The 20,449-nt window shown below is 35.2% G+C and overlaps 1 protein-coding gene across 5 annotated transcripts in view; it reads right to left on the minus strand.

Moving 5' to 3' along the window:
* Positions 1 to 266: 266 nt before the first annotated feature.
* LOC150049084 (A disintegrin and metallopeptidase domain 3-like) overlaps positions 267 to 20,449 on the minus strand; it is a 60,007-nt gene continuing 39,824 nt past the window's right edge. For 3 of the 5 annotated variants that reach the window (XM_090353883.1, XM_090353881.1, XM_090353885.1), the window contains 7 exons: positions 19,262 to 19,457; positions 17,851 to 17,938; positions 17,425 to 17,605; positions 12,811 to 12,894; positions 10,833 to 10,947; positions 2,058 to 2,229; positions 267 to 317 (listed from right to left, as the gene is read on the minus strand). In XM_090353883.1, the coding sequence (XP_090210009.1) occupies positions 275 to 317; positions 2,058 to 2,229; positions 10,833 to 10,947; positions 12,811 to 12,894; positions 17,425 to 17,605; positions 17,851 to 17,938; positions 19,262 to 19,457 (879 nt within the window). In that variant the 3' untranslated portion in view covers positions 267 to 274. Of the gene's footprint in view, positions 318 to 2,057; positions 2,230 to 10,832; positions 10,948 to 12,810; positions 12,895 to 14,851; positions 14,887 to 17,424; positions 17,606 to 17,850; positions 17,939 to 19,261; positions 19,458 to 20,449 lie in introns of those variants that run through there. The other 2 variants (XM_090353882.1, XR_016539015.1) reach the window with 2 other exon arrangements.

Genomic DNA, 20,449 nt, shown 5'->3' on the forward strand with positions numbered 1-20,449 from the left:
ATCCAGCTCTCTGTTAAGATGAAGTCTGTTTAACCTTTTGCCCAGGCTAGCCTTGAAGTATAATCTTCCTAAACTGTGCTTCCTAATTATAGGCATGAAATACCACATCCAGAAACCGTAATCTTATTTTAGCATGCAAAATTCACATATAGAAATTACAATGAGGACATATGGAAATACTAGATTTTTTTCATGCTAAGGTATGTTTTAAAGATAAACTACTTCATCAATGATATCATTTTTGTTAATAAATTGGTTTCAGTTACCTTTAACTTTATGACTGGATGCTGTCGTCACTGTCGTCTTCTGATAGAGAACTGAATGAGAGAGAGAGAGAGAGAGAGAGAGAGAAAGAGAGACAGAGAGACAGAGAGAGAGAGAGAGCATTGTTTTTAAGATAACCAAACACTTAACTGAGCAAAACAGCTATGAGCTAGATCTATGCTGAAAAATCAGTCATTATGTACCAACTCCTGTTGCCATCCCATATCCCACTCAATCTTCACCATTCTAATGTTTCATCTTGCTTCCAATGTGAAGCTAACTTTCAAAGAGGTAATCAGTGCTATTGAACTCAGGGCCTTGCACTCTTAAATTTTTCCCTCAAGGCTTATGCTCTGACACTTCAGCCAGAACTTCATTTTCAGTTTCTGGTTACTTAATTGGAAAGAAAAGTCTCAAGGACTTTTTTCCTCTTGCTAAGTTTCTGCCTGAAACCTTAGATCTTAGCCTCTTAAATAGGTAGGATTACAGGAATGAGAACACCAGAGCTTGCAATATCATTTTTTTATTTCACACTGAAAATCTATTATTTCCCTCCATTTTGCTGCATTAATAACAGGGTAAGGTATTTGATATTTCTTATACTATTCTAGTATATTTTAAAGGTATTTTAGTATATGTCTTCTAATTCTTAAATTGACATCTCTATAATAACATTCATATAATTATGTAAACAAATAATTACTTAAAGGATAATTTTACTTTCATGGGTAAAGCTGTTAATGAGGTCTTCCACCTATATTTAGTGACAATCTATGGCGTTTATTTAGCTTTCTTTTTCTCTGAGAAACACTTATGCACTCAGCTTGTATTGAAGGGGAAAGTCAAGGGCTTAGGATCCTACTAAACCACCAAGACTGTTACATACAATGCTATCAAATCTATATGCTTATTTATTTTATTTTATTGAGTAGACCTTAGATCAAGAGTGGGGAGCCTTTTTTATTGTCAGGTTAATGTATAGAGGGGTTACAGTTACATTTGTCAGATAGTAGGTGCATTACTTCTCACACATTGATACCCCTTCTCATGTTTGTGTACCCATTTCCCTCCTCCTACCCCCTCCCAATCATCTTGTTTCCCTCCCTTCCCTTTCCTATTTTAAATAAACAAATAAACATATATGCAATATACCAGGTAACAAAACCAGATACAGTAACAATATGAGATTAAACATAAGAGCAAAAAAAAGAGAAGAGAAATAACATAGTATATTAAGAACAGTAATCACACAAGATGAAGCTCTTGATTCCATATCCTAGATTTCCTTTCATTTAGTCTCATTTAAATTCACTAAATTTCATTTCATTAATTTCACTAGATTTCTTTTAAATTAACTAAATCTTCAGCGAACCAATTGTGGTTTTCAATAGCATTGTTGTCAAGATAAAACTACACAATGCTTGAATTAGAATTTAGCAACACATGAGCAATAGTAATTATGTGCAAGATTTGGAGTATTATAACTGCTTTATTCTCCATTCTGTGATTTTTTTTTACTTTCAAAATATTGTATTCTTGAACTTTGCTTCCATAACTTTCTCTGTGGAACTTCTTGTCATAAGTGATGGATAATGTGAGGAAAACAGTATCGCTCAAGAAGTTAACACTCTAAAACAACCCATAGATACTTGATTAGCAGAAAGTTGAAATAAGCTGTTATTCATCCCAATCCATCGATCCAAAGATTCCTACTAATTATTACTCCAAAGTGCATTCAAATTCTTCCCATTGAACATTTTAAATAGCAAAGATAATATAGTATATTTACTCACCTTCCACTTACACTTGTTCTTGCTCTTTGCCCAAATCCCTTCATTTTATTCCATTGGCAAACAAGAACAGCAATTAAAATGAGAAAAGGTAGAAAAATGTAGAAACCGACAAAAAGTTCATTGGCTTTAAGAGCTGGGCGCCACCATTTTGGAGACAAGGACATGCTCCTATCTGAAAACATGAAAGTACTTACTAATGTTTCAGAAAACTATGAGCAAATAAGACTAGTAATTTGATTTATTAAAAATCTTGAATTCAAATAATATGTTAAAAATAGATAAAAGACATTAGAATTGGTTACCAATCCAGTGAACCTAAGCCATAAGGCATATTATTTATGCCACCTCAAACCAATTATTTATATCATTGACAATAAAGTCATTTATAATATAATAATGTATATCTTTGACAGAAATCTATGTATAAGTTTTATGTACACATTTTACCCATCCATAGGTAGAATTAGCAAATCATAAAATTGAGATTATTTGTAGTTCTACATGTGTTACATATTCCCTAAAGAGGGCAAAATAATTCACCAAAGAAAAATGTAACTTTCTACCTTAAATTCAGTTAATCCAATAACAATTACCTCTAGTCTTTAAGATCAGCCTTTGGAATGACTTAAGTACAAGAACTCTAAACACTGCTTCCAAATGATATTGTTAATGAAAATGGCTTTATATTATTCAGGTTGTTGTGACATGTTATACCTCAGAACAAGGGAGTAAAGTAAATCTTGTTACTTTTTGTTGTTATTCATTTTAAAAGCTGGACAAATGAGTTACAATTCATGTCAGTCAATGACTGTAATGTTTCATGATCTAGTGACACTTTCCATTGTTGGAGAACAATGAAAGCTGAGAGTCTTACCATTGCAGAAGGTTGTCACCTATTTTTGTGATTTCAGTATCTATTAGCTGCCAATCCTTCTTTTTCCTCCCTCCTTACTTCCTCCTTTCCCTCCCTTGCTGCTCCTTTCCTTACTCTTTCCTTCCTCCTTCCATCTTCCTTCCTTCCTTTCTTACTTTTCTTTCTTTTTTCTCTTTATTTTTTCTTTATTTCTTCCTTACTTTTTTCCTTTCTTTCCTCCCTTCTTTTTTTTGTGCCAGTATCGAATCTCATGCTTTCTCAGGTTTTCTTCCTATAGCTAATTTTTACCATTTGAACTACACTTCCATTCTTGTTTTTTCTTGATGGTTAATTGGAGAGAGAGTTTTGCATACTTTTTTTTTTTGCAACAGGCTGTCTTCAAACCTCAGTCCTTTAGGTGTCCACTTCACGAATATCTGGGATAACAAGTGTAATCCTACAGCATTCCTACCAATGCAGAGAATAGACTTACAGGCAGGAATGTCCAGGATGTAGCAGTGAAGAGAATATAAGTTATAGAATACAGACCCCAGAAATATGTGTGACCTTCTAAGAGTCCTTTGCAGTAAGATAAGTTATATGCATACAGTCTGAGACAACTTGAAGCTTAACATAGAGAATAACTATCCATGGATTCAGAGTGGAGCGAAGACAAAAGAGGTTGAGCTATGCTGGGAAAAGTACAGTAAGCAAACCCCAATATCTCCACATCTTCATCAACATCAATTGTCTAGAGTTTTTATTATAATCACCCTCAAGATGGCACAGAGGTATTTCCCTGTGAATTTGATCAGTTATTTCATAAAACATTGAGTATCCCCTCACGAGCTTATTAATCACATATGCATTTCCTGTGAAATGCATTTTAAACTCTTTAGCCTTTTGCTTGGCTTATTTGTTATTTTCGTTACTGACTTGAAATGGCTATTCATTCTGGATATAGGTTACATGTCAGATAGTAAAGTTTCAAATAGCCCCTCTCTCCAGTATCATTAGCCTTCTTGATTGTATAATTACATTTTGAAACCTCTTGAATTTTATGAATTTCTAATATATTGGCTTATATAGGCTGAAGTATAAAGTATAATATACCCTATTCTAAAGCAACAAAAATTTACTTGTTATGTATTCTATGTGTCTTCCTATGATCTCTGGTCTCAGTTAATTTTGGCAAACAAGGTGATGTAACAGCTTTTCTTCCTTTTGCATGTGGACATTGTTCCAAATTTGTTCCAAAGCCATTTTTTCTCTAGTGGAAATTTCTATGTGTGTGATCATGTTTTCTGCAAACAAAGATGGTTTCCTCTTCTCCAGTCTGGATACTCTCTTTCCATGATTTACCCTGATTTCTCTGGATAGAACTTGAGGTAGATGTTAAACAAAAGTGATAAATGAGTATCTTCATCTCATTCTAAATATTAGAAGAAAAGCTTTTAGCAGGGTATGGTGGCTCATGCCTGTAATCTTAGCTACTCAGGAGGCTGAGATATGAGGATCACAGTTCAAAGCCATCCCAAGCACCAAAGAACTTGCAACTCATTTCCAATTAACCACTAGAGGACAGGAAGTGGGGCTGTGGCTCAAGGGTAGGGCAGTAGCCTTGAACTGAAGAGCTCAGGAACAGTGCCCAGGCCAAGATTTCAAGTCCCATAACCGACAAAAAAAAAGCTTTCAATTTTTCCTCCATTTTGATGTAACCTATGGATTTGACATACAACATTTAACTATTTTCATGTTTGTTCTTTCCATATTTAACTTATTGAGTATCATCATCAATATGTTAAGCTTAATCAAACCATTTTGTGTGTCTAGAAGTTGATTATATGATGTTTTCTCTTTATTATATTAATGTGAAATAGAGTATATATTAACTTTTTTATAATGGACATTCTTGTTCCACTGAGCTCGATCCCATTTTTCTAGATATTTATAGGAAATTATTCAATTTTCTTCATTAACTTGTACATGTTGAATGATCTTTGCAATGTATTGATGAATTTGGCTGGAAAGTACTTTCTTGAGGATTTCCCTGGATCAGAATTAAGTTTATGACTATTCAAGCGTACATATATATACATATATATATATTTGACTATTGTAAACACCATATATATCAGACCACAAAGACTAAGCCCTTAGTATTCTATGGAAAACTGTGAATGCTCAGAATGCGTAGGGGTTTAGTACCATACTGAGGATTCATTTGATTCATTTTACCCTAACACTACCCAACTTCTGCTAAAGACATACTGCCCTTTGACAAAATTAATGATTCAAACACTGTTGAGGATAACATTAGACTGATTGAGAACTCCCCTGCATCTACTGAACTGTATAATACACATGGGAAATTTTATATCTCTTTTTTAATATCTTACATGGCTTTTGAGCTATTGTTATCCTCTGCAAGGAGAACCTAAATATATACTAATGATTCCATTGGATTATTGGCCATTCTCTGCATCTTTGAAGAATAACTATTTTATTCCTTTGCTCATTTATTGTGTTTTAGAGAAATGTTGGCATTGGTCATATAAGTAAAATTTCAGACCATTTCTGTGTATCTTTTTTTTTAATGTGCAGATCCTGGGAGTAGAACTCCAACTCCCAGATATTGTCACTGAACTTCTCTGCTCAAGGCAGAAACTAGCAAAAAAGTTAAAATAGTAGAGTATCAATTTAGCAAGTGTGAATTCCTGAGTTCAAATTCTGGAACATGAAAACCTAATTCAAGCCAGGCACTAGCAGCTCATGCCTATAATCCTAGCTACTCAGGAGGATGAGATCTGAAGATCATGGTTCAAAGCCAGCCCAGGCAGGAAAGTTTGTGAGACTCTTATTTCCATTAATCAAAGAAAAAAAATATATGAAATATATATCTAGTGATAAGAAATGACCATTGCTTGTAATTTCTCTGGTTGCATTTACAGTTCCTGTGAGACTCTCATCCCCTACTGGAAAACTCAAAGTGGCACTGTAGCTCAAGGCTACAGCCTTAGAGCACTAATCTTGAGCAAAACAGCCCAAGAGCAGAGCACAAACCCTGAGTTTAAGCCCCAGGATCAAACAACAACAAAAATGCTGATTCTAAAGAGTCATAAAAATGTGAAGTGCATTGCTGAAAGATTAAGATTAGTTACTATTTATTAAAAACATAATTTTATTATGGTAAAATGATGAGATAAAAACATGTGACCAGCAGCCGCCAAGCATTGTTGGCTTCTTCCAGTGATCTTAGCTGGTCATGAGGCTAAGATCTGAAGATCAGGATTCTAAACCTTCCCAGGAAAGACAGTTTGTGAAAGTCTTATGTCAAATGAACTACTCAGAAAAAACCAGAAGTGGTGCTGTGGCCCAAGTGGTAGAGGTCTAGCCTTGAGCAAAAAGAGCTCCGGGACAGAGCTCAGGGACCAAAAAACCAAGTACATAAATCATTTTTGTTACATGTTTAGAAACCAAATAAAGTTCTACAGCAAAAGAGTTTTCTGCTTAATTTAAAAAATGTCTGAGATGAATGCTTTAATCCTAGCTATTCAGGATGCTGAGGCCCAGAAATGAGCCTGCAGACATATAGCCACCTAATCTTTGGTAAGGGAGCCAAAATCATCAGATGAAGAAAAGCTTTTTTAAAAAATGGTGCTGTCAAACTGATTAAACACCTGTAGAAAATGAAGTTAGACCCATATCAATCCCCCCGAACTAGAATCAATTCCAAATGGATCAAAGATCTTGAGGTAAAAGCAGATATCCTGAAAGAACACAGGAAGGAATAGAAGAAACGCTAGGGCTCTTTAGAATAGGTTGATACCTTCGTAATAAAGTCCCAGAAACACAGCATATCCAAGAAAGGTTGGACAAATGGGATTGCACTAAACTGCAGAGCTTTTACATGGCAAAGGACATAGCTATCAAGCTAAGTAGAAAGCTGACAGGGTGGGAGAAGATCTTCACTAACCATACAACAGGCAAGGATCTCATATTTAAAAAGAGTTTAAAAAGTGAAGTCCTCCAAAAACAAATCCTCAAAGAAACAATCATCCCATTAAAAGATGGGCCAAAGACTTAAAGAGAGACTTCTTTGAAAAAGAAATAAGAATGGCCAAGAGACACATGAAGAAACACTTAACATCTCTGGCCAGAAAAGAAAACAACTTTTAGATTCCCCCTTAACTCCAGTTAGAATGGCCATTGTCGGCCTATAGACACATGAAGAAATGCTCAACATCTCTGGTCATAAAAGAAATGCAAATCAAAACAACTCTAAGATTCCACCTCGCTCCAGTTAGAATGGCCAGGATTAAGAAAACTAATAACAACAGATGCTGGAGGGGATGTGGCCAGGAGGGATCACTACTACATTGTTGGTCAGAGTGCAAACTTGTTCAACCACTATGGAAAGCAATATGGCAGTTCCTCAAAAGACTAAACATAGAGCTCCCCTATGACCCAGCAATTCCACTACTAGGCATTTACCCATTGTCCAGAAACAAGGACATACTAAATCCACTAGCACAATGATGCTCATTGCAGCCCTACTTACCATAGCAAAGATATGGAACCAACCCAGATGTCCCTCAGTTGATGAGTGGATCAATAAGATGTGGTATTTGTACACAATGGAATTCTATGCTGCAGTCAGAAAGAACGGCATTGCCCCATTTGTAAGGAAATGAAAAGACTTAGAAAAAGTCATATTAAGTGAAGTAAGCCAGACTCAAAGGAACTTAGGCTCAATGGTTTCCCTCATTTGTCATAATCAGTAGAAACCTTGGGCTCTCCTAGCAGAGATTTACAATAGAGCAAAACCTAGATACATAAGGCCATATAGTATGACACTAAACAAAAGGGCCTCTAGGATATAGGAAAAAAAAGCCATAAAATGAGTGATTGCTCTCCTTAATGTACTATGTTATCTCTCCTCTCTTTTGCTTTCTCTTGGTTATCTCATATTGTTACAGTATCTCACTTTGTTATCTGATATATTGGATATATTTGTATTTGGTTATTTGAAATTGGATAGGGAAGGGGGAAAACAAGATGAGGGGTGGGGGTGAGGAAGAGGTAAATGGGGACTAAGACATGAGAAAGGATATCAATGTATGTGAATTAATGCACCTTCTATCTGGCAAATATAATGTAACCCTTTTATTAATTACAATGAAAAATATATGAAAAAAAGAATGGCCATTATCAAAACTCTAATAACAGATGCTGGTGGGATATTACCAGAAGGGATCACTTCTACAGTGTTGGTGGGAGTGTAAAACTCATTCAACCACTATGGAAAGCAGTATGGCGGTTCCTCAAAAGGCTAAACACAGAGCTACAGAGCTCCCCTATGAACTAGCAATTCCACTCCTGAGCATTTATCCAAATGACCAAAAACAGAAACATACTAAAGTTACCAGCACAGCCATGTTCATTACAACACTGTTTACCATAGCGAAACCTAGATGCCCTTCAGTACATGAATGAATCAAGAAAATGTGGTATTTATACACAATGGAATTCCATTGCTGCCATCAGAAAGAATGACATTGCCCCATTCATAAGGAAATGGAAAGACTTGGGAAAAATGACAGTAAGTGAAATAAGCCAGACCCAATGGAACATAGACTCCATGGTTTCCCTCATTTGTAATAATTAGCATATGTCTAGGACAGTTCTAGCAAAGGATCACAATAGTTCAATTGCTAAGTACATAAGACCATATAGAATGATGCTAATAGAAATGAACTCCAAGATATGGAAACAATAAGTTTTCCTTTGCTATTGTTTTTAATATAATATATAAAGTTATTTCTTCTTTATTTCATTTTTCACCTTTGGTTTATCCACTATCACACTTTTCTTTTAATTTTGGTATCCTGTGTCTTCTATATATGCTTATCTGATTTAAGGAAGGGAAGGGGGACAACAAAATGGTGACACATATGACAAAGTATGAGCCAACGCAACCGTGATACTCATAAGACACTACATTGGAAATGTACTTTACACATTGTGGTAGGGGGGAATTGTGCCGGAGAAGAATAAGGGAAGGGTAACAATGTTCAACAAGAAAAATACTCATTACCAACCAGGCACAGTAGCTCACGCCTGTAATCTAAGCTACTCAGGAGGCTAAGATCTAAGGATCAAGGTTCAAAGCCAGCCTGGGCACAAAAGGACTTGAGATTCTTATTTCCAATTAACCTCTAGAAAACATGAAGTGGGATTTGGCTCAAGGGTAGGGCAGTAGCCTTGAGCTGAAGAGCTCAGGGACAAGACCCAGGTCCTCCTACGTCACCCTGCACCAGGATTAACTCCAAATGGATCAAAGACCTCGAGGTAAAAGCAGATACACTGAAAACTTTACAAGAAGAAACAGGAGATACATTAGATCTCTTGGGCACAGGTCAAAACTTTCTTAATAAAGACCCAGAAACACAACAAATCAAAGAAAGTTTGGACAAATGGAACTGCATTAAACTGCGGAGCTTCTGTATGGCAAAGGACATAGCTAACAAGTTAACTGGAAAACCTACAGAGTGGGAGAAGATCTTCACTAACCATATAAAGGACAATGGCCTCATATCTAAAATATAATATCTACAGCTAAAAACATTGAATCAACACAAAACTAACCTTCAAAGAAACAACCATCCCATTAAAAGATGGGTCAAAGACTTAAAGAGAGACTTCTCTGAAGAAGAAATAAAAATGGCCTATAGACACATGAAGAAATTCTTAACATCTCTGGCCATAAAAGAAATGGAAATCAAAACAGCTCTAAGATTCCACCTCACTGCAGTTAGAATGGCCAGGATCAAGAAATCTAATAACAGATGCTGGCTGGACTGGGGTCAGGAGTGATCACTATTACACTGTTGGTGGGAGTGCAAACTCGTTCAACCACTATGGAAAGCAGTATGGCAGTTCCTCAAAAGACTAAACATAGAGCTCCCCTATGGCCCAGCAATTGCACTACTTGGCATTTACCCACTCATCCGGAAACAAGGACATACTAAATCCACTAGCACAATGATGTTCATTGCAGCACTAGTTACCATAGCAAAGATATGTAACCAACCCAGATGCCCCTCAGTTGATGAGTGGATCAACAAGATGTGGTATTTATACACAATGGAATTCTATGCTGCCATCAGAAAGAACGACATTGCCCATTTGTAAGGAATGAAAAGACTTGGAAAAAATCATATTAAGTGAAATAAACCAGACCCAGAGGAACACAGGCTCCATGGTTTTCCTCTTTTGTAATAATTAGTTTAAACCTTGGACTCTCCTAGCAGAGGATTACAATATTTCAAATACTAGATACATAAGGCCATATAGGATGAGGCTAAATGTAAGGACCTCCAGGATATGGAAACAAGAGCTATAGAATGAGTGAATGTAGTTCTTATTGTACTATGTTATTTCTCACCTCTTTTGTTGTCCTTTGGTTATTCTCATATTGTTGCAGTATTTTACCTTGTAATCTGGCATATTGTATATAAGTTTATTTATTTGAAATAGGATAGGGACTGGGGGAAAACAACATAAGGGGAGGGGCAGGGGGAAGGAAATGGAGACAAAAACATGAGAAGGAGTATTAGTGTGTGTGAAGTAATGTTCCTTCTATCTGGTGAATATAACTGTAACCCCTCTATTAATTGCAATGAAAATATATGAAAAAAGAAATATAAATGCTCTGTGAACTATGAATAAAATTAAAATGCTCATTTTGGGTGACTTTAAAGTGTGTATACAAAATAGCCACAGATGGTTATTGACATGTAAATGGAAGAATGTTAAACACAAATGTCAGTCCTCCCTATTTGTCAGGGAGCGATAGCTACACAAAACAATAAAGATGTAATACACTGGTATGATTTCTCAGCATGGCAATGGACACTCACCACTTTGGAGCCAGTATTCATCACTGATGCTGCCACCTGGTGATAATGGCGTCTCATTGCAGCTTGGAGGGGTATATCCACCATCACAGTGACAATTCAGTTCATTATTACAAACCTAAAATCAAATTCAAATAAGAACATTTTATATAAAGTATAAAATAGAATGAATTCAATGTAGTAGACTTTTTAATGTGGAAAATAAAATGGATATAATAAGTGTAAATCTGATCTCTGAACCAAGTGTTAGTGGCTCATGCTCTTAATCCTAGTTAGTTATAAGGCTGAGGATCACAGTTTGAAAACCAGCCAAGGCAGAAAGTTTATGGGACTCTTGTCTTTGACCAATCACCACAAAGCTGGAAGGGGAGCTGTGGCTCAAGTTGTAGAGTGCCAACACTGAGTGAAAAGGCTAAGGGACAGTGCTCATGTTCAGAATTCAGGCCCCAGTACCAGCACACACACACACACACACACACACACACACACACACACACACACACACACACATCTCCTATTTATATGTGAGAAACTATTGTCTCTGACCACACGTACATGCCTGTAAAAACTTACAAAACTTCTATACATCCAGTGGATAATTTCATAACAGAAATGTAAGTTGCACATATGACCAACTGTACTTAGGAGCAGCAGCATTAATTACTAGGTAAATGTAAGTTAGCAGTGGACTCAGCATTCTAGAGGAGCTTAAAATAGTCGGGGCCGAATATAAGGAAAGGCATATTTTTATGTATGAGCAAAAGATGTGAGAACAAAAAACAGTGTAAAACTTTTTGCAGATATTATACCATATATGAACATTTTAGCCCATTAGATTTAATTGCTAATAATTTAAGAAAGCAGATGGACATGAGTACACAGCTGTATCTGTTGTGCTAGTGCTCCAATAACAGTGTGGTTTTATTTGTGTATGTTTGTATGCCAGTACTGGGCTTGACCTTGACCTAGGGGCTGTCCTTAATATTCTACCACGTGAGCCATGGCTCTATTTCCAGCCTTTTGGTAGTTTACTAGAAATAAATGTCTCACAGGCTTTGCTACCCAGCTGGCTTAAAATTCTTAGTGTCAGATTCCAAACCACCTGAGTAGCTAGGATTACATTTGTGGGCAGCTGGTTGCATAGCAATCCAGTCAACTTGTAACACTCTTGCAAAGGCGGTGATTGTATGAATTTTTCAGAGGATCTATAAAATGAAACAAATTGAAACTATCAAAGATGAAATAAATAGGAATGGACAAGAAATTCTTATTCAATGATATTAGCTAATAAGCAATATTACTTTAAGAGACATTAAGTAGGCCTGGAAATGTGGCTTTATGGTAGCATGCTTGCCTGTTTCGTGTGAAGCCCTGGTTTTGATTCCTCAGTATTACATAAACAGAAAAAGCCATAAGTGGCACTGTGGCTCAAGTGATAGATTGCTAGCCTTGAGCAAAAGATCAGAGACAGTGCGCAGGCTCTGAGTTCAAGCCCCCAAACTGACTAACTTAATTAACTAGCTAATACACATTAAGTATAGGAGAATTACATATATGAGAAACATATAAAGTATATATCAACTCATTTAAGCAACATGTGTAACATGTATAAACACAAAAGGTATGTATAAGTCACAATGAATCCAGGCCCAAACATTTATAGCTTTAAACTAACACTGTGGTAATCTTACCGTAATGCACTTTTATTGTTTTGATGCTGCTACTGGGACTTGAACCCAAGACCTGGGAGCTGTTCTTAGCATTTTCACTTAAAATTGGTATCTACTGCATTCTTATAAAGTTCAAAACTCATTTGCTCAGGGGGACTGTGACAGTTTGACAGTAATCATAAACCATGTACATGCTTATTTGGCTGCATTTTTCCAAAAGTAATTTCTACAACAAATAATTCTGATCATTATGATCCCAAAAATGTGACTGTCATAGGTTGAAAATAGCTTAGAGACCAACTCTTATATACCCCATTTCCTTGGCATTTTTTCTTTGAGTTATAATTTGGTCCTCTTGAAAATTTCAAAAGTGTGCACTGTCCTCCAAGACAAACCTGCAAAGCAAGTGAAAGTTAAAAATGTTAAAGAACTCAGAAAAAAAATCTTTCAAGTTAATGTCAGGTATGGGTGGCTCACACCTGTAGCCCTAGCTACACAGGAGATGGAAATCTGAGGATAACATTTCTAAGCCTGCCCAGGAAGGAAAGTCAGAGAGATTCTGATCTCCAAATGAGATGAGATTTTTATCTCCAAATTAGTTAACACTCTTATCTCCAAAAAGCCAGAAGCAGAGTTGTGGCTCAAGAGGCAAAGCAGTAACATTGAGCAAGAAAGCTCAGAGACAGTACCTGAGATCAAGCCCCAGGAGAGGCACATATCCAAAATAAGAAACAAGAAACTTTAAAATTAAAAACTTCTGTGTGGTACAAAGATTGTATACAAGGGTGATACGCCCAACAGATCAATCTATTTCATAATATTAAGATATTATGCTATTAACATCAAGATATTATGCTATGAAGGAAATACTTGTAAAATGGCTATTAAGTTGAAAGTGTTGTTTTTGGTATGTAAGAGATATTCAGAATGCTCACACTGAAACACTCCACAACTTTTTTTTAATATTTTTATTGTATTTAATAAAAGGGTTACATGATATTTGCCAGATAGAAGGTGCATTAATTCATATACATTGATACCCTTCTACATGTCTTGGTCCCCATTACCCTCCCCTCCCTTGGTGTATGAGACTCCCTTGAGTGGTGTCTAGATTTCTAATGAAGAATGATGCTACCCTTTGGATTACGTAGTTTGGACTGGTTTTGAACAGAGCTTTGTACTGGATTTGCTGAAACATCTGTCCAGCTCTTTGTGTTCTGTGAAAGTTCGTTATTTTCTGGGTAGACATTCTTATAGAGTATTGACTTTAAAATCAGATCACCTCTTCTATATTGAAAGCATTTTTGTTTCCTAATCTAAAAATTAGTATTTTCTTATAGATATTGTGCGATAGTAAGTAGAATGTGTGGTTTTTGCAAATGCTTTAACAGCTGATAAAATTTTACATTTGTAAAATTAATATATTGGACTGGTACAAAATAGTTTTAAATTATATTTTGAGAAGCTTCCCCCTCAAAAAAAAGATATTATGCTATTACTTTTGAAAACTGATTTTTAGAAATGAGATGTTTTTTTCCTGAAAGGGACTGATCTGTTTATTGTTTTGAATTTGATAAGGACAAACATAGCCAAAGTATACTAAACATTTGTTATAACTAGGTAGTTTTTTTTTCCTTGCAGGAATTTTATATGTACTCATAAAAGCATGATAAGCTATTTTATATTCATTTTGTATTTTATTAGACTATGACAGAATCATTTTTTTCAATACAGAAACTGTTTTATGTACTAATCCCAGGGACCACTATTTAGGCTTCAGTCATGCTTACATTTCCTTCAACCTTCACATATTTAATACAACCTGGATCAAGTTACTGAATCTTTCCATACATTTGTTCCCATACATTCACCTTGTCTGTCTGTCTATCTATCTATCTATCATTTATCTGTACTAGAGTTTGAGCTCCATTACATCAGTCTAAGGTGCTCTCCCCTGTACTATACTAATATCACAGACTTAGAATGATATTAAATTAATCATGTCCAGGTATGCTTATTGGGTTTGCTTGTGGATCTATAAGCACATTATAATTATTACATATGAGGAAAAAGTACAGCCTACATTTCTTTTGCTCTGGCTTACTTTGTTTAGTATAATTTCCTCCAAATCTTTCCATTTCCCATGTCTTTATATACATTTATTTGATTTGGGGAGGGGAGGAGGAAGCACAGAAACAGTAGGACAAAGAGTGAACTAATTCAGCAGTGAAACTCACTAGACATTATGTTGGAAATAAACTGTACAAATTTGTGGGGAGGGAAGTCTGGAGGGGAAAAACTGGGAAAAAATGGGAAGGCATGATACTGTTCAAAGAGAAATGTACTCATTACCTGAACCATGCAACTGTAACTCCTCTGTGCATCACCTTTACAAAAAAAATTTTGTTTAAATGGTAAGCATTCAAGCAAAAAAAAAAAAGCAGAATATCACAGACTGTCCTCCGCTGGCCTATTTCAAACCCTAATCCTCAAAACCAGCCTACTAAATAGCTAAGATTATAGGCATTTCATATATTCATATTTGAATTCATATTGTACTGTATTTATCTCACAGTTGATTAGGGTAGAGATTTAAACATTAGGCAGTTCCAAACCAGAGGTGGGTAAGAAACCTCCTTGAAGAAAACTTCAGAATCATGTTTGTCTAAGATGAACACAGGAAGAAAGGAAATACTACATTTGATTGGTTGTAATCACCTACCTTCTTTAATCTCTTCTGCTGGAATGTCCTTAAATCAAGGCATAATTAAGTTTGCTATTTCTAATTAGTTTGGTTTAAATTCTTTAATATAGACATTTATAAGAAATAGCTTAAAATACATTTTGCTTGTTTTGCATTCTTTTCCAAGTTAAACAAAGTTAAGATCACTTAAAAGGCCTGTCTTTGTCCATTCTGGGATTCTTCAAGCAGAGTCTAATTTAAAATTCTTATAACATCTTAAAATGTCATTGCTGCCTATCACCATGGAAAATAAAGAACAAATATTAGTTTGTTCATGAACTGAATATGATTGTATGAGGCCATTAAGAATGTCTTTGGGCCCACTCATCACTACCTGCTGACAAAATAATTTTCATTTAATCATTGAGGTAACAATACCTACTAAGTTAAAATTCACTGTGTTATTTTTAGGAGCAAATAAAAAAATAACATCCATGTTCAGATGCAATTTCCTTCAATAAACAGGCCAATGTGTAACTGGCTCTTCAGTAGTAAACAAAAAAAGTTTGAAAGGCACTAATAAAGTACTTAGGCATATTTAATGCTTGGGGTAATGTTTGGAATATGATTTCATGCATGTAATTTCCCTCGGTAAACAAGAGATACAAATAGTAGCATAGAATCAATAGCACTATGGTTGAGAAGCTGAAGGAAAGAAAGTTACCTTGAAGAAAGTATTTTGTCAGACAAATGCCTAATTATTCATCTAGTCCTATATATAAGAACAGATTAGAGGGAAAAAGTTAAATATTCATTGTCTGGCTCATCTCTCTCTTAGTGTATATTAGTTGTAAAAAGTAAGAGGTCACATTGTATTTTCATACTTGTATATAATGTAAATTATACCCTCTATTGCTCTCATCTCTCTATCCTATTATATCTTCTTCTTCCAATCCCCCCTTTTACTTTAATGAGTATTTTCCCCCAAAATTTAAGGGTCATATTTTTAGCCTAACTTCCACAAGTAAAAGAAAACATGCTTGTGGGATTGGCTTATTTCATTTAACATGACACAAAAGAGATTATAATGAAGAGATAGCCTGAAGAAATCAGAGGCTTTTTTTGCCAAGTAGTCCTACCAAACAGCAGGATATTTCTTAATGATTGCTTCATTTTTTTTACTTGGAATCTTTCCCCATTCAGAGATACTTAGCTATTCGCTTGTATTTTTCTGTTGATATTCATTTCTTAAAATACCACATCTAGATCTCAGCCTCCTGAGTAGCTAAGATTACAGGTCTGAGCTACCTGCACCCAGCCCTCTGTCATTTCTTATTTTATTTATTTATTTTTGGCCCGTCCTGGGCTTGAGCTCAGGGCCTGGACACTGTCCTTGGGTTTGTCTCAAGGCTAGAACCCTACCACTTGAGCCACAGCACCACTTCTGGTTTTTTCTAAGTATGTGGTACTGAGGAATCGAACACTGGACTTCATGCATGCTAGTTAAGCACTCTACCACTAGGCCAAGTTCCTGACCCAAAATACTACACCTATATATAAACAATTTGTGTCAAAGTAAGTAATAACTCTGTACTTTTTTAGTTAGCCAACTAATATTGAATATGGGTAACTTGTCGTTTATTAAGTTTTCAGAAATTTTATGAAAATAAAATTAAAAGCTTTAATGTTATTTTTTATTAGTGCCCCTTATAGAAGGAAAATATTTTAATGTGAGTATTATATTTTTAAAGTAAATATTAGGAGGATAGGTTAATAAGCAAATAAATGTTTTACTTTAATTATACCACGATAATTCTCCTTTTCAATTTTTGGAAGACTAAAATTCCTATTTTTCCTTAATATTATTTAGGAAGCACTGATGACCTCTGATTTTGATCACTTTAAGGGGTATACTATTTAATCCTTTTTGTTTATGAATTATATAAATTATTGCAGAACAGACTTTGGAATAAGACCTAGATTCTCAAGAGTGAGGAAAAAAGTTTAAATATCTTTACCAAATTCCTAACACAAATGCTATTGAACAAAAAGTTAATTTGAGTGGCAGAAATTCTTATCTTTCTAACTAATAATTATGATGCAATAATCAAAAATTTTAGCACTAATCACAAATGTAAATATCAAGATGTTTCTGCTCACACAAACATACACAGACACACACACACACGTAAATTTAAACGTGAATCCATTGTGTATAATACTAAGCAAAAACTGCCCTTACCTTATTTGGACCACAGATGGTGCCATCATATTTGTAGGTCTTATTTCGTTTTCCAGAAGATCGTAATTGGGCAGATAAACATACATGACCTGCTAGGTAAGTGTACTCCAAATTATAATCTGAAACTGAAAGGACTTCTGAACTTGTCCACTGACAAATAATATTCCCACAGAGGATAAAACTGGCAATATAAAGAAGAAAATGTTATACTTGTCACTTAGGTATATAATGTACTAGGTTAATACCAATTCGAAACAAAAGCTAAGTTCAAAGTGCAGACAGCAAAGTAATTAAGAACACAGGCCATTGTGTGGTGTGAAACATATAAAACCTGGAAACATGAGGCTTATCTCTAGCTTGTAGTAGATGGCTCTTTCCAGTGCACACAACACATATGCATGAATGTATAATTTTCTAAATACATACATAAAATTACATCTTTGGAGGCAGTTTCCCGATTTGCCATTTTGAAAATTCACTTCTTCTGAACACAAATAAGAAGAACCATTAGCATCTGACACAAAAAAGAGATTCCAATTACTCATATTAAAAAGTCGGTGAATGCTTTTAAAGGTATGGGAATAGAATGGCCATTATCAAGAAAACTAATAACAACAGATGCTGGCAGGGATGTGGCCAGGAGGGATTGCTACTACGCTGTGACTGGGAGTGTAAACTCGTTCAACCACTATGGAAAGAAGTATGGCGGTTCCTCAAAAGACTAAATATAGAACTCCCCTATGACCCAGCAATTCCACTACTTGGCATTTACCCACTCATCCAGAAACAAGGTCATACTAAATCCACTAGCACAACGATGTTCATTGCAGCGCTATTTACCATCACAAAGTTATGGAACCAACCCAGATGCCCCTCAGTTAATGAATGGATCAACAAGATGTGTTATTTGGACACAGTGGAATTCTATGCTGCTGTCAGAAAGAAGCCCATTTATAAGGAAATGGAAAGACTTAGAAAAAATCATATCAAGTGAAATAAGCCAAACCCAAAAGAACATAGACTCAACAGTTTCCCTCATTTGTCATAATTAGTATAAATCTTGGACTATCCTAGCAGAGGTTTACAACAAGGAAAAACACAGATGCATAAGGTCATATAGGATGAGGCTGAAAGAAAGGACCTCTAGGATATGAAAACAAAAGCCATATAATGTGCAATTGTTTTTCTTAATGAACTATATTATTTCTCATCTCTTTTGTTGTCCCTTGGTTATTCTCATATTGTTACAGTATCTTACCTTGTTATCTGGTATATTGTATATATGCTTATTTGTTTATTAGAAATAGAATAGGGAATTGGGAAAGCAAGATGAGGGTAGGGGGTGGAGGGAGGGAAATGGGGACAAAAACATGATAAGAGGTATCAATATTTGTGAAGTAATGCACCTTCTATCTGGCAAATATAATGTAACCCTTCTATTAATTACAATTAAGAAATAGGAGGAAAAAAGTACAGGAAGTTAATCAGAGCTCCACAGATGGTTCCCAGCTACTACCTAATAAAGGAGGAGAAAACTAAAAGTTACTCCAAAGAGGAAATTTTGTACTGTCATACAGAAACTCTTGAGAAATCTGTACTTTCTGTCTCTAAATAAAATTCCTTCTACCCGTCACCCCCAATTGACTAATATCCTCTTTTTATTCTGGAACTGAGGTCCATTTTACCTACTAACAGATTAAAGTTGTTTTGATTTACAATTTTACTTTCAAATCTAGATTAATAATAGCATTTTATATGGGTATAAGAAAGATTAATGACTTTAAAATCACTATAGTTTAGAAATTAACCCCAGGAAAAGAAAAGATACAACTAGTACATTTTTCAAATAACTCTATACACTGTCTATCTGGGTCTTGGCAAATTCCATGAAAACAATAGGCACTCTTATTATTGCATGGCTCTAAATCAGCAGATACCACGTCAGGTACACAAAACTCAGATGACCCATTGCAATATTCTGGAAAATCACACAGATCTCTACTTTTCCGACATAATTTTCCTCTGCCAGATACCTGGAAGAAAAAATATAAAAGAAGAAATATATACATAGATATTTGTATATTTGTCATGGTCAGTCAGGTTTTCATTCATTATCAAGGACTAATGTGTTTTGAAATATCTTACACTACAGACAAAAAAAATGCAGAGATATTATGACTTGTCAAAACATCACATATGAGAAAGCTTCCATTACAACAGACAACACAAAAATAAGAATATCCAAAAGATAACTAGAATAAATATCCATTCATTTTCTATGAACATTCCTTCAATATTTGTTCATTTTACATTGTTTGGCCTTTCCTCGAGATACAATACAGACCAAAGATAATTGGTGTAATATGGTGATAGTGACTTTATTGAACTATCAAAGTATTAGTAGGGAACATGTTCATCACCAGTAAGTGTGAGCCCTTCACCACTGTCTTTCCTACCTTTGCACATGAATATATGATTAGGCAGAAAAATTTATGATAAAAATTGGGTCAAATCTCTATATCTTTGTCAAGCCTTTGAATGATATCAGAAATCAAATTCTATGCCACAGCTGGGTGCTAGTAGCTCATGTTTATAATTCTAGCTACTTTAGAGGCTAAGGTCTAAGAATCACAGTTTGAAGCCAGAGCTGTCTGTGAGACTCTTATCTTCAATTAACCACCAAAAAAGAAAGAAGTGGAGCTATGGCTCAAGTGGTAGAGTACCAACCTTAAAAAAAAATGTCTAAGGGACAGTGTCTGAGCTCTGCTTTCAAGTCTCAGTACCAACACAGACATAAATCAATGCCACAATTTAAAGTAAAAAAATCAATGAAAACTGACACAATACATTGAATTGTTATTGCTGTGGTTTTGTTTGATTATTTATTATGTGAATTTTCATTCTATCAGCCTGTTAGAAAAGTCTTAGTCCTCAAACTTCCTTTAACTGGCAACTGAAGACACAAGTTCTGGTGGAGGAAAAAGCAGCAGTCTGGTCCTATGAAATAGAAATCCTAGCCAGCCTC

Source organism: Megascapheus bottae, chromosome 20 (genome assembly GCF_031878675.1).
Source record: "Megascapheus bottae isolate mThoBot1 chromosome 20, mThoBot2.hap1, whole genome shotgun sequence".
Classification (NCBI taxonomy): domain Eukaryota; kingdom Metazoa; phylum Chordata; class Mammalia; order Rodentia; family Geomyidae; genus Megascapheus; species Megascapheus bottae.